The sequence below is a fragment of the Peromyscus leucopus genome, chromosome X, assembly GCF_004664715.2.
Source record: "Peromyscus leucopus breed LL Stock chromosome X, UCI_PerLeu_2.1, whole genome shotgun sequence".
NCBI classification, from domain to species: Eukaryota; Metazoa; Chordata; class Mammalia; order Rodentia; family Cricetidae; genus Peromyscus; species Peromyscus leucopus.
This window is the reverse complement of record NC_051083.1, coordinates 126,853,118-126,866,069: the sequence shown is the minus strand read 5'-3', so window position 1 is coordinate 126,866,069 and position 12,952 is coordinate 126,853,118. Positions and strand designations below refer to the sequence as shown.

Here is a 12,952-nt window from a genome sequence, read left to right as displayed (position 1 = left end):
ACACACTCATACACACATGCACATGTGCATGTGTGTGAACACACACACAATAATAGTAAAAAATAAAATTTTCATTTCTTCCATTTTCCTAAATTGTCAATCACCTTGGAGTATTAGAACATTAGAATCCAAGAAGCTTCCCTTCCAACCAAAGGGCACAATAGAAAAACCTGGATTTCTGCCATAACTCAAAATAAAAACAGCAACTCAATGTTATTTTCTTCATTTTCCATTATTTCAATATTCACTCCTTCAGTAACAGTGTGATAGGACCAAAACAGTGAATATGAAGGCAAAGGACAATTGCCCAAATCATGAAATGCCCTTCCTTGTCTTGTTGGTGGTATTACATTAAAGTTCATTATTTCTTCCTCTTCCTTGCTTGAAAACAGCCATAAACACTGGGCGTGGGACGCTCCTCATCACCAAGGAGAGCTGGTCAAGGAAGGCATTGATGGATGTTCGGAAGAGAACAGGATCTTCAGTGGTCCACCTACTAAAAGTAAAGGGGAAACACCATCATGGGAAAGAATGAGGAATCTGTGCAGTGTCACCATACTATGTCTTCTGCTTACTTCTAATCTACCAGTGTCTCCATTATAGAATACCTAGAATACACATTGCCTCCCAATCTAAAGCCACCCCCACTCCAAACTCTTGGAGAACTGACACAGTCAGAGTAGTGTCATTCACGGTGAACTCCTGCTGAACCATCACTTGCTGGTGCTGGACATTTGAGGCGAGGGATCTGCATGCTATGTTTGCCTCCACAGCAGTCCTGAATGGCACTGTTACAGAACTAGAAGGAGATATGGTCAAGGTATTATCCATTATTGAATTTCTTTGTGCATTGGGCACACTTCTGAGGTTTACTTTAGCATGCCCCCAAATGACACCCAATCCATAGCCTTATCTTCAGTGGTTCTGGTCTTCCACAACCTACAGCCTTCTTAGACATACATGATTCCCTGTTCTGCTTCAATATTGACTCTACTCAGGACTGACTGCCCACAGTACATCATTCTATCCCTTCCTAGTTAGTCATAAACCTCCCCACATTAACTTTCCTCACAAATCACTTTTGGAATTCTGCCCTCCCTATGTTGCTACAGTCCCTGCCAATGTGCTCCCCCAAAAGGATACAACTCCAGGAGTCGACTTCCAGCTGTTGTTGCAGCATCTCCACTGGGTCCTGGTATAATTGGTGCCTGCTCGCCCTGAGGAGCTATGGCTGCTTCTTCTGCCACTACTCTTGCCTCTACAGGGCTCCTTGAGTCAAGGCTGCCTTGCGCAGCCTGGCTACCAGAATCCTGTGGCTGACTTTCATGAGGGGAGTTACCATGGTCATTCTCGGCTTCAGAAATCTGTGAGCTAGCTTGGGCATGGGGGGTTCTGGCTGTATGTTGGCCGTCCTCTTCTTCACCATCTGTTCTGCAACCATTGTTCCCGCTGGGATCCTGCATGCTTAAATGGGCTATTCCCTCAGATTACCCCTGTAATACCACCACCTGTTCACCCGTTGTTAAGGGAATGAGACACTAGTACTAGCCCTGCCCTTTAGACTAAGGGTGCCTCTGTGACGCTTACAGTGACCATGCAAACAAGATCTCATGAGAGAAAGGAGGATATCGCGAGAATAGGAGAATCTCGTGGGAGTTAGAAAATCTCCAGACTGTATCCAGGAAACTGAAGCTCCTTCACTTACCTTTGGTGCAAATAAAGTAATCGTAGAACACTGTGAGTTTCCTAGTTTGTAAAATGTTAGATATGGGAATCATGGTATTATAAAATAGAAAGCACCATAGACGGAGATTCTGGCTTTGTCTGTTTGAACAGAGTAAAGAAAGTCTGTCAGTATCTTGCTTGGTACCATGCAGCAACAGCACATCAATTGACCTTGTTTTCCTGGATTTCTACACACTGATATTAGATTATATACTGTTTTGTTTGTTTGTTTGTTTTTGAGACAGGGTTTCTCTGTATAACCCTGAATGTCCTGGAACTCACTCTGTAGACCAGGCTGGAATTGAACACACAGAGATTCACCTGCCTCTGTGTCCTGAGTACTGGAAGTAAAGGCATGTACAATCATACCCAGCTGTAGATCATATTCTTGTGTATTAATGTGGTCCAGTTTTTCCTTGTATCTTAATCAGTGTTTTCCATTTTAGTTCTTGGGAATATGTAGAAGTATAACCTATCTGTTCTATAATAATTATTCACAGGATGACCATCATGCTTTTTGTTATATTTTAATTATTCAAAAAAATTATATTTAAATAAAATTTGATCATATGCTTTACCTCCCTCAAGTCCTGCCAGATCCTCTCCCCATCCCTACCCATCCAACTTTAATTTCTTTCTCAAAATAAATAAACAGACAAAAACCTCAATATAACAACAGCAAAAGAACAAACCAAGGAAATTATGTAAAATAACACCCCAAAAGAAAACAAAACAAGACAAAAAAAACCCAAAAACCAAGCAAACAAAAAACCCTACCAAACTGTAACCAAGTAAAAGCACACACACACACACACACACACACACACACACACACACACACACACACTCTCACACACACACACACAAAGAAAAACTGTTAAATGTTTATATGTTGGTCACATACTCCTAAACAAGAGGTCTGCCTTGGAGTAGTTGATATACCCAGTGTCATTCCATTGGAGAAAACTGATTTTTCTCTCTCCCAGCAGGTATAAATGGCATTTCCATTGTTAACCTTCATCTCAGTAGCTAGGATTTCAATCATTAAAAAAATATAACAAAGTAAAATATACTAAGATGAAACAAAAACTCTCACATCAAAGTTGTATAAGACATGCCAATAGAATGAAAAGAGCCCAATTAAGGCACAAGAATCAGAAACCCACTTGTTTGCACACTCAGGAGTCCTATGAAAACACTAAAATGGAAGCCATAATATACAGAGAGAGGATCTATATAGGCCCTGTGCTTGCTGCTTCAGTCTTTGTGAGTTCACATGAGCTTTGACCATTTCACTTAGAGGGCTTGTTTTCTTGGTGTACTCCATCACCTATGGCTCTTACACTTTTTCCACTTCCACAGGGTTCCCTGAGCTCTCAGGAGAGGGATTTAATGAATACATCCTGTTTAGGGCTGAGTGTTCCAAAGTGTCTCTCACTCTTTGTGTAATGTCAGGCTATAGGTCTCTATATTTTTTCCCATGTGCTACAGGAGAAAGTTTCTCTGATCCAGTATGTTTTTTATTCACTTTTTATTTATTTATTTGTCTATCTATCTATTTATTTATTATGTATCTATTTATTTATTTGTTTATTTATTTATCTGTTTATTTGTTTGTTTATGTGTGTACAAATACACATTTGTGCCATGGAGCATGGGTGGTAGTCAGAAGACAACTTTCAGTAATAGAGTATCTCCTTACATCAAGTGGGTTTCGGGAAATGAACTCAGATCATCATGCTTGCCGTTAGTTACCTTTACCAGCTGAGCTACCTCACTGGTCTAGGAGTTTCTTAAATTGTATTAGTTTGTTTTTTGTTTGTTTATTTTGATAAAATGTGGACAATAGAATGATACATTTCAATGGTTTTTAGAAGGTTTTGTTTTGTTTTCAAAAAAATATTTATTTGTGTTTGTGGGGGAGGCAACATATGCCACATTGCATGTGGAGTCATAAGACAACTTTTGGACATATGTAAGTTTCCTCTACCATGTGGGTTCTGGAGTTGGAATTCAAATCCTCAGGCTGAAGAGAGCTGCATACCAGGAATTGAACCAGCTCAAAAGAGATCTAAGTCCCAAGCAACAAACTAGAGGATTAAAGACATGTAAGCTCTTTGACACTAGGTATGGAACTATAGGATTTGATATTTTTTCCTGATGGATTTCAGTCTTGTGTTAGTGTGGTGTCTATTTACTCTGCCTTCATGCCTTCTTTTTGGAATGGAAATGCATATTCTGTGACACTTACAATTATTATAATACTTAGAGAGTCTTGAAAATAGAAAATCTGTACATTTAAGTACTTAAGAATATTATCCACATTTTATGTATAAGGACACTGAGACTCAGAGAGGTGATAGACAACTGAATTCACAACTGCTAAATAATAGGGCAAATATACAACTCAGGCATTGCAGTCTAGTTCCTAAAATCATCATGAGCATTATAATCACAGTTTTCTCTTGGAATAATTTTGTTGCCAGGTTAATTTCCATGAAGTACAGAAATAACTCTAGGCAATTTATGATTCATTTTAGAGTGATGAACTTTCTACATTATCAGATGTTTTGCTAAGAGTTTCAGAAGATTCTTTGGACTTTTGTCAGTATTGAAACTTTTTTTTGAAGTTGTATAAATGCATTTTGTATCATGAAATGGCCTTGAATCTATGGTGAACAGGGAATGAAATGGGATGGTTTGGATGAAAAGTATCCCTCATAAGGTCAAGAACTTGAATACTTGATCCATAGATGGTGACACTGTTTGGGGAGCAGGTAGAGCCCTGCTGGGAAAAAAATATGTCACTATGGAATGACTTTTAAGAGTTTTTAGTGCCCACCCTTCAAGTATACTCTCTGCTTTCAACATGTGGATCAAAATGTGATATCTTGCTTCTTTTGTCTTCCTACAGTTATTCTTTCTCCCACCACTTTGGACTCTCCCTCTGTAACTTTAATCAAAAATGAACTCTATTCCATAAGTTGCTTTTGGTCATGTAATTTTCATCACAGAAACAAAATATTTCTCTCTTCATGACGTACCAGGGTCAACTGATGAGCCTAACTCACAATTGCAGATTCCCCCAAGTCTCTGTTTTCTCAAATATTTTCCCACTTCATTCTTTCCATACTGACCCATTAACAATACAACACACAAAGAAATAAAAGTTTCTTTTATTTGATTCCAGTCAGCAATGTCCAAACAACATTTTCAGATATAAGGCTTGGTTTTTCTATTTTAAAAAATCTGCATGTGTTGTTCATGACATGTTACAGTTCTGGTCTTGTAAAAACTCACATTGACATAAGGTGTTGTTTGAAGTAGAATTTTCTTGTACCTTTCTGTTCTTTTTATGAATATCTTTCTCAGGACAATGAGAAACCACATCTTAATTTTAGATTTGCCAAGAAAAAAATATCTCCAACCAGTAGTATGTCTTGGGTAGCTCAGCAATTATGTCACCTCTTCTAGTAATTCTGTGAGAGGAAAAGAAATTCTAATGAGAAGTACAGAAAATAAAGCACATTTTTCTTTTGTTTGTTTATTTATTATTTATTTATTTATTGATCTATTTATTTACACTTTATTTAATTTTTTTATGTTCATTGAGGTGAAGAGGTCAGATCCCCTGGAATTGGAGTTACAAACAGTTGTGAGCTGTCATGTGGGTGATGGGAATTGAACCTGATCCCCTGAAAGAGCAGCTAGTGCTCTTAACCACTGAACCATCTCTTCAGCCCTTATTTTTTTTGTTTTGACTCTGCTAGTTTTTATTTTATCTTATTCCATTTTATTTTATGTCATTTTTATCCCGTAGAAGCCTGTTTTCTTTCTAATGAGAAATAGGGTGAATTTATATGGAAGGAGAGGAGGGAGGAATTAGGAGGAATAGAGAGAAGGGAATCCATAATCAAGATTTATCATGTGAGAAAAAAATTCTGTTTTTTTTTTTTTTTTTTTTTTTTTTTTTTGGTTTTTTGAGACAGGGTTTCTCTGTGTAGCTTTGCGCCTTTCCTGGAACTCACTTGGTAGCCCAGGCTGGCCTCGAACTCACAGAGATCCGCCTGCCTCTGCCTCCCGAGTGCTGGGATTAAAGGTGTGCGCCACCACTGCCCGGATAAAAATTCTATTTTAATAAACAAATAAAATAAAACAAGCATTACCAACTGTTTCTATGGTGTTGTGTGATTATCAGTGACTGGAATTTCTATGGATTTTAATACTTTAATTATTTTGATAATGAAAAATTATATCCAGTATTATACATTGACTTACATAAAATCCTCTTAGCATACCAATTTTGGTATCCATTTACAAAGCTAATACATTAAAGTTGGAAAGAACATTTATAAAAGGGGAGCAAGATGAAATATCAAAGCAGGTTTAGTTTGTATTTCAATGACAGCTAAAGACAGTGAGCACTTCATAGATAACTATTAGCTGTTACCATTTTTGTTTTTTGAGAACTGGTGAGACTTAAAGTCCATATTCAACTGGCCCATTTGTTTCTTATTTGATTTTTGAGTTGTTTATATATTCTGGGTATTAATCTTCTCTCAGATATATAGTTGGGAATGATTCTCTCCCACCTCATGAGATTCTTAATTTTATCCATTGCTTCCTTAAGCTGCACAGAAACTTTTTAACTTTATGAGTCTTACTTGTCAATTATTGGCCTTAATTCCTGCATGACTGGAATCTTATTTAGAAAGTCCTTTCCTACTCCTATATCTTGTACTATTTATGTGGTCTTCTAAAAGTGTCAGAACTTCATGTTTCACATTAAAATCTTTGATGCATTTAGAGGTGAATTTTTGTGCATAATGATAAAAATGTCTTTAATCTTATTCTTCTACATATTGATATCCAACTTTCCCAGGACTATTTCACAAAGATGCTGATTTCTTCCAGTGTGTACTAATGTTTGGGTCTTCTGTATTTTTGATACATTGATGAAATGTATTATTTTGTGCCAGTCACATGATGTTTTTATTACTATAACGTTGTAATATAGCATGAAAAAAAGAAAAAAAAAGAAAAGAAAAAGACAATTACTAGTTTTAAATACTTTACATTGGATTGTTTTATATTGTATACAAATTTGAAATTGATATTGTTAGAAAATGCTATATTTATGTTTCTAATTGTATTTATACCATTCATTTAACAATGTAATGCGATTTTCTGATCCTTGAATATTATTATTACCAACTATTAGGATATAAAGAAATGAAAGTTAGTAGTTAGATATTACAATAGAACTTGTAGTCATATTAGACATATTTTAAAATTGAGCAGATATATTTTAGACAGGTCATCTTCAAACCCTTCAGAGATCTACAGAATATGGCATTTAAAATGTTTTAATAACTTAGAAATTTTTCTTTTTTGAGACATGTCGGCTCCTGGCAGTATCAATCTACTTCAGAGAGAATATAGGCATTGAAGAAACTGCATATGGAGTTAACTTTTATTGTGGAAAATGTTAGCCACTGGACAACAAAGTATCCTCAAATTAACTGCTGACAACAGGACAAAATGGACAGACAGGACACGAAAAAAAGGACTACTGATTCTTGCCAAAATAAGTGTGGTTGTGGCTTTATCATAAGGTGTCTTCTGAGGCCAGGACAATATGGCACCATCCCTGAAGTGGCCTTCACCATCCAGAAAAGGTACAGTGCCCTCTTCTTTGAAGGCAGCTGAACAGGCAGTGAGCCTACGGCTTCTGATGTGCAGTGGAACAACAGCTAAAACAGCTATTCTTGAAGAGTAACTAAACTCATATCTCTCAATAGTAGACTGGCATTTAGTAGAAGGATATGAAGAAGAACAGTATGCTGAGATGAAGCCACACACATATATATATAGCCAAGAAGAATGGACAGCTGAATTAAAAAAAAAAAATCAACATTTTCCAGAATTGAAAATCCTGAATCATGATATGACACTAGTGGAATTCAGGTGTTTCTGGTACATGGACTGCTCTCACCCAATGTAAGGTCGAACTGTTGACCTTGTGTATATCCTACTTTACAAATGAGTCTGTCAGATACCCTAAGCCTATAGGCTGAAGATGATGCCCCAACGCTGGGGAGAAAGCTTGTGTGACTGTCCAGGCAGCTAGCTGTTCTGTCAACTCACAATTTTTTTGGAAGTTGTTTGCATGCACTTCCTGTTTTTTATTTTTGTTAGGAAGTATTATTTCCTTCTTGGATCTCTGAGGGAGTTGAAAATTAGTTATAGTTGAAGATTAGTTAGGACAGAAAGTGAATTAGGTACATTATGGACTTACCAAAATAGGATAGATAATGAATTTATTTTCTCTGAATTTGTCAAATACAAATGGACTAGACATTGTTTAGGTATTTATTGCTTGTGTATATGATATATAGTTATTGTATTTTTGTTTATAGTTTTTCATATATTAGTTATAACTTTTTCCCTTTTTTCTTTATTAAAATAGAAAAGGAGAAATGTGATATTTTAATTGTACTAAAATATGATTTTATTTGTATGTTAATAAATAAAGTTTCCCGGGGTTCAGAGCTAATAGCAAGCCATAGCAGAAGCTGGGCAGTGGTGGTGCATGCCGATAATCCCAGAACTTGGGAGGCAGAGATAGACAGATCTCTGTGTGTTCAAGGATACAGCCAGCATGGAGACACATGCCTTTAATCTCAATACCAACCATAGAAGACCTGGAGGTCTGTATAGATGGGCAGTGACAAGGAGGTCATGGGGTTGGGTTTACACCCAATGAGAAGGCAAAATAAACAGTCAATAAAAAACACAAACACAAGGAAGTTGCTCTCTTGCTGAAGAGGACAACAGCAGCAGTGAAGGGTAAGGTTTTTAGCTCTGAACTATTGGGGTTTCATCTCTGCATTGGCTCTGTGTTTCTTATTTAACAAGACTAATAATCTTCACACAAACCCCCATTCCCTAACCCAGAAGACATCTCCAATAAATAACTGCTTGCAAAAAAATAGTTTTCTCCAAAGGAATCTCACGGGGTACACAACCACATCTGAGTGCAGGCCATATTCTCAGAAATAGAAGGACAACACAAAATTAACTGATTGGTACTTTTTGGAGTTTTTTTTTTATTGTAATGCTTTGTTTGGGCATTTTTCTTTTTACTTTACAAGGATTTGTTTGTATATATTATTTCCAATTTTGTGGTTTAATGATATTCCTGTGTATAGAAATGTTTGTGTTTCTTATGCTTTTTCTTCAGCTCTTATTTTTATTTTTTGTTTATTTTGTTTTTGTCTTATTCTGTTTGGTTTTCATTTTATTTTATTATTATATTTTAGATGTCTGTTTTGTAAGGAGAGAGAAAATGAAAGTGTATGGGTTTGCAAGGGAAATAAGGAGGACCTGGGAGGAGCCTTGGGAGGGAGAACTGTACTCACAATATATTGTATATAAAGAAAATCCATTCTCAATTAAAAACAAGATGGAAATGAAAAAAAAAGTATATACTTGTTTTTTTAAATTTAAGAATCAGAATATGTATGACTTATCAGAACATGTGGGATACAGCTAAGGCTTTACTTATGTAACTATGAATACTTACATTAAAAAAGAAGAGATCAAAAATAATTTAATGATGCTTTACAAGGACTTAGTAAAACAGCCTTGTTAAGGAAAAATGAGTAGATGAAAATAAATAAAATGGTGTAGAAACTATTGGAATGAAAACTAAAAGAACAATATAAGAACCAATAAAACATTTCATTTCTTTGAAAACATAAACAGTGAGAAAATGCTTATCCATATTACCAAATGAAGAGAAGAACCTAAGTAATAAAATTACAGATGAAAATCCTAGAAATCATTAGGGAAATTTTAGAAACTCATAATATAAAAAGGGGAAATATAAAGAAATTAGTACACCCCAAGACATATGACTTACAAAGATTAAACCAAGAGAATATATAAAGATAAAACATACCTGTAATGTGGAACAAAATGGAAATATTTACAGAGTTTTCAATGAAGGAAAAGTGCACACACACTCACTGGAAAATTATACCAGACATTTAAAGAAGAAATAACAGCAAGTGCTACTTAAAATATATCATAAAATCAAAAAGGAATGAACATATCCAAATTCATTCTATGAAGTCAGCATTTGACCTTGATGTCAAAACCAGATAGGGGTATAACAATAAGAACAACCAATAAAATAAAATAAAAACCTTAAATTCTCAGTGAAATACTTGAAAAATAAAGTTAGTGTCACACTAATAATCCCATATTCTTTGACCAAGTAGGTTTCTTTCCAAGGACACAACATGCACAAAAACTAATAATAATTGAATACACTACCAAATAGGCTTAAGCAAATAAATAGATAGAAGCAGAAAAAGAGTCAAGGATGCTGTAAAAAACAAAAAGTCATGAAACAGCCAAAACTATCCGAACCAGAATGGTCAAATCTTTGGGTTACCACAATAATTGATCCCAAATTATATTACAAAATCTAAAAAGTGAAACAATGTAGTATTGGTCCAAGAAAATATATGCAGCTCACTGGACTATAAGAGGGCCAAGAAATAAATTGAGACTGCTACAGCCATTTCATTTTCAAAAAGGCTTCCAGCACCTGTATTGAAAAAAAAAAAAAAAACAGCTTCTTTTTACAAAGATGCTAGTTAAACTATATGTTCACATGCAAGAAAAATTGAAAACAGATCCTTTTCCCTTTCACTATGCAAAATCTATTCAAAACACACCAACGATTCTAATAAGAACTGAAACTTTGAAAAGGCTAATGGAATATTTTTCAAGGGAAATTCATAGTCTAACACTTTGCAAAGAGGATTCCAATAGCTCATCAAATAACAATTGACTTATGTTGCTGCATGAGATTAAAAAGATTTTATACAACCAATAGAACAATTAACAGAATAAAGAGACATGATAGTCAGTATATATGTGAAAAAACATTCAACAACATTAGTCATCAGAAGCATTCAAATTAAAATTACATCAAGATTCTATCTTAATTCATATAAAACAATTACTATTACGTGACAAGCTACCACAAGAATCATAAGATAGTAGAGGCAAAAGGAACTCATACATCCTACTATTTGGAATGTAAACTATTCTAGTCACTATACAAATCAGGATGGTGATTTACTTGCAAGGTGTCTTGGGAGTAAGGAGGTTAGAAGCTAAGCTTAAAGACTTGAGTTTTATCAACAGTACCCACATTATATAAGGAGAAAACCAACTCTCCTACATATTGTCCTCTAAACTATATTATGTGATGTGGCACAAAGTCACACACACATACACAATTAATTTTAATTAATTAATATAATAAAGTGTTAAGCAAGAACACAATTTATATATAATCTAGCTCTATAATCACAGATTATGTAACTAGAAGAATATATGTCGACTTATCACAAAGCTATCTATATGAAATGAAAATGCCAACAGCCTACATGCCAAACAATGAATATGAGCAAAGTACATAATAAATATTTATGAATGTCATGATAAAAATAACATGTTATACAATGAATATATACTAATAAAAACTATTTAATAGGAAAAAAAATATATTTATATCTACATACACATCTGTATCTACATATCTTTCTATATATGTATATATCAGCACCAATACAAGGTCATTGTGCACACTGGAAAATGTGGGAGCAAATTCATATTTTTAAGTATGTGGACAGATAACAGCTATTCTCACCATTTTGGTCTTTATGCTATAGTTATGATCCTGTCTGACTAGATAACAGCATAAATATAATCATATGGACATATGTATTTCTTTCTTTCTTTTCTTTATTGTTAAAGGGAATACAACATAGCTTATTCATGAGCCACATTGAGTGACCATGACCTGGGAACACAGATTTAGGATACTCAAAATTCCATATTACAACCTTGAAACAGTGTCATGCAGGTTTATAGTTTTACAGAGCAGAGTCAGTCATTAATCAAGACAAGTTTAAAATACATTGGTGGGTACATCAGAAAGGCAGGCACAGTGAGATGAGGGGAGCTAGTCTACAGGCTCAAGATGCTATCTGATGACAACCACAACTTTTGGATTCTTGGAATCTAGTTGCCTGCTAAGTTAATAGGGTCTAAAAGGGTTTTATACAAGATGTTAGTTCTGACATGGTGGGTGGGGTTGGGGGGTAAGGAATGGTTGTTGCAAAAGGCCAGAACTTAGCCCAAAATAATGTACCCTCTGGATCTGCAACATTCGAATCTCTCCACAGTACTGAAATTCTAACAGCAAACCAGTCCCTGCAGTCAAAGCTTCCTTTCAGGAGTCTTTGTTCACAGCCAGATGCAGCTTCTTTTCAGAGGTTATTGTTTACAATATGATGCACGATATTTTTTTATTCGATGCACTCATATTCACTTCCTAACTGTGAATAAAGCTTGTGGTCTTTGAAACAATATAGTTTATTGATATTCCATTTTAGCTTCTGAATTTATTCATTAGTGTGATTAATTTGACTTTTCCTCATTAACATTCTCTTCATTTTACTTTTGTCTCATTGCTTAGTTCTTAGGTTTTTGTGACGAAGTAAAACAGAGGAGGGATATTTCTCTTTTTTTATACTCTCAAGTATTGAAATTTTAATTTTTATTCCTTTTTACTGAAAATAGATTTTTTCTCATAATATATTCTGATTATATTATCCTCTTTCTACTCACAGTTCCTCCCAGTCTCTCCTCCCATCAGGACCCATTTATTTTCTGTATCTCATTAGAAAATAAACAGTCTTCAAAGGGACAAAAATAAAGTATAAAACAAAAACTATTCATCAAAGTTAGACAAGACAAACCAAGAGAAGGAAAAGATGTGGTCAGTTTTTGAGGGAGTCCCATGAGATACTGAGAAGAAGGTATATCTTTTGTATTTGTGTGAAATGTGCTATAAATATGTTAGGTCAATTTGGTTTATAATATTAACTGGCTCCAATATTTCTGTTTCATTTTTGTCTAAATGACTTCTCTATTGGTCTGTGGTATTGTTGCCTCCCACTATTAGTGTGTGTGTATCAATATATGATTTTACCTTTATGAACTTAGATGCCCTTCTGTATGGTGAAATAGATGTTAGGAATTGCAATGACCTTTTGGCACATTTTTTTTCCTTTGATGAGTATGTGATGTACCAATATCTCCAATTAGTTTTTGTTTGAATTCTATTTTGTCAGATGTTAAA

The 12,952-nt window shown here is 34.8% G+C and overlaps 1 protein-coding gene across 1 annotated transcript; it reads right to left on the bottom strand.

The window, feature by feature from the left end:
* Window positions 1-333: 333 nt before the first annotated feature.
* LOC114687563 (EKC/KEOPS complex subunit LAGE3-like) lies at window positions 334-1,569 on the bottom strand. Its single transcript, XM_028862172.2, has 3 exons — window positions 1,144-1,569; window positions 671-799; window positions 334-496 (listed from the first exon to the last, which is right to left on the bottom strand). Exons 1-3 carry the CDS (start codon window positions 1,461-1,463, stop codon window positions 352-354), a joined length of 594 nt encoding a protein of 197 aa, XP_028718005.1. The 5' UTR covers window positions 1,464-1,569; the 3' UTR covers window positions 334-351.
* Window positions 1,570-12,952: the final 11,383 nt, after the last annotated feature.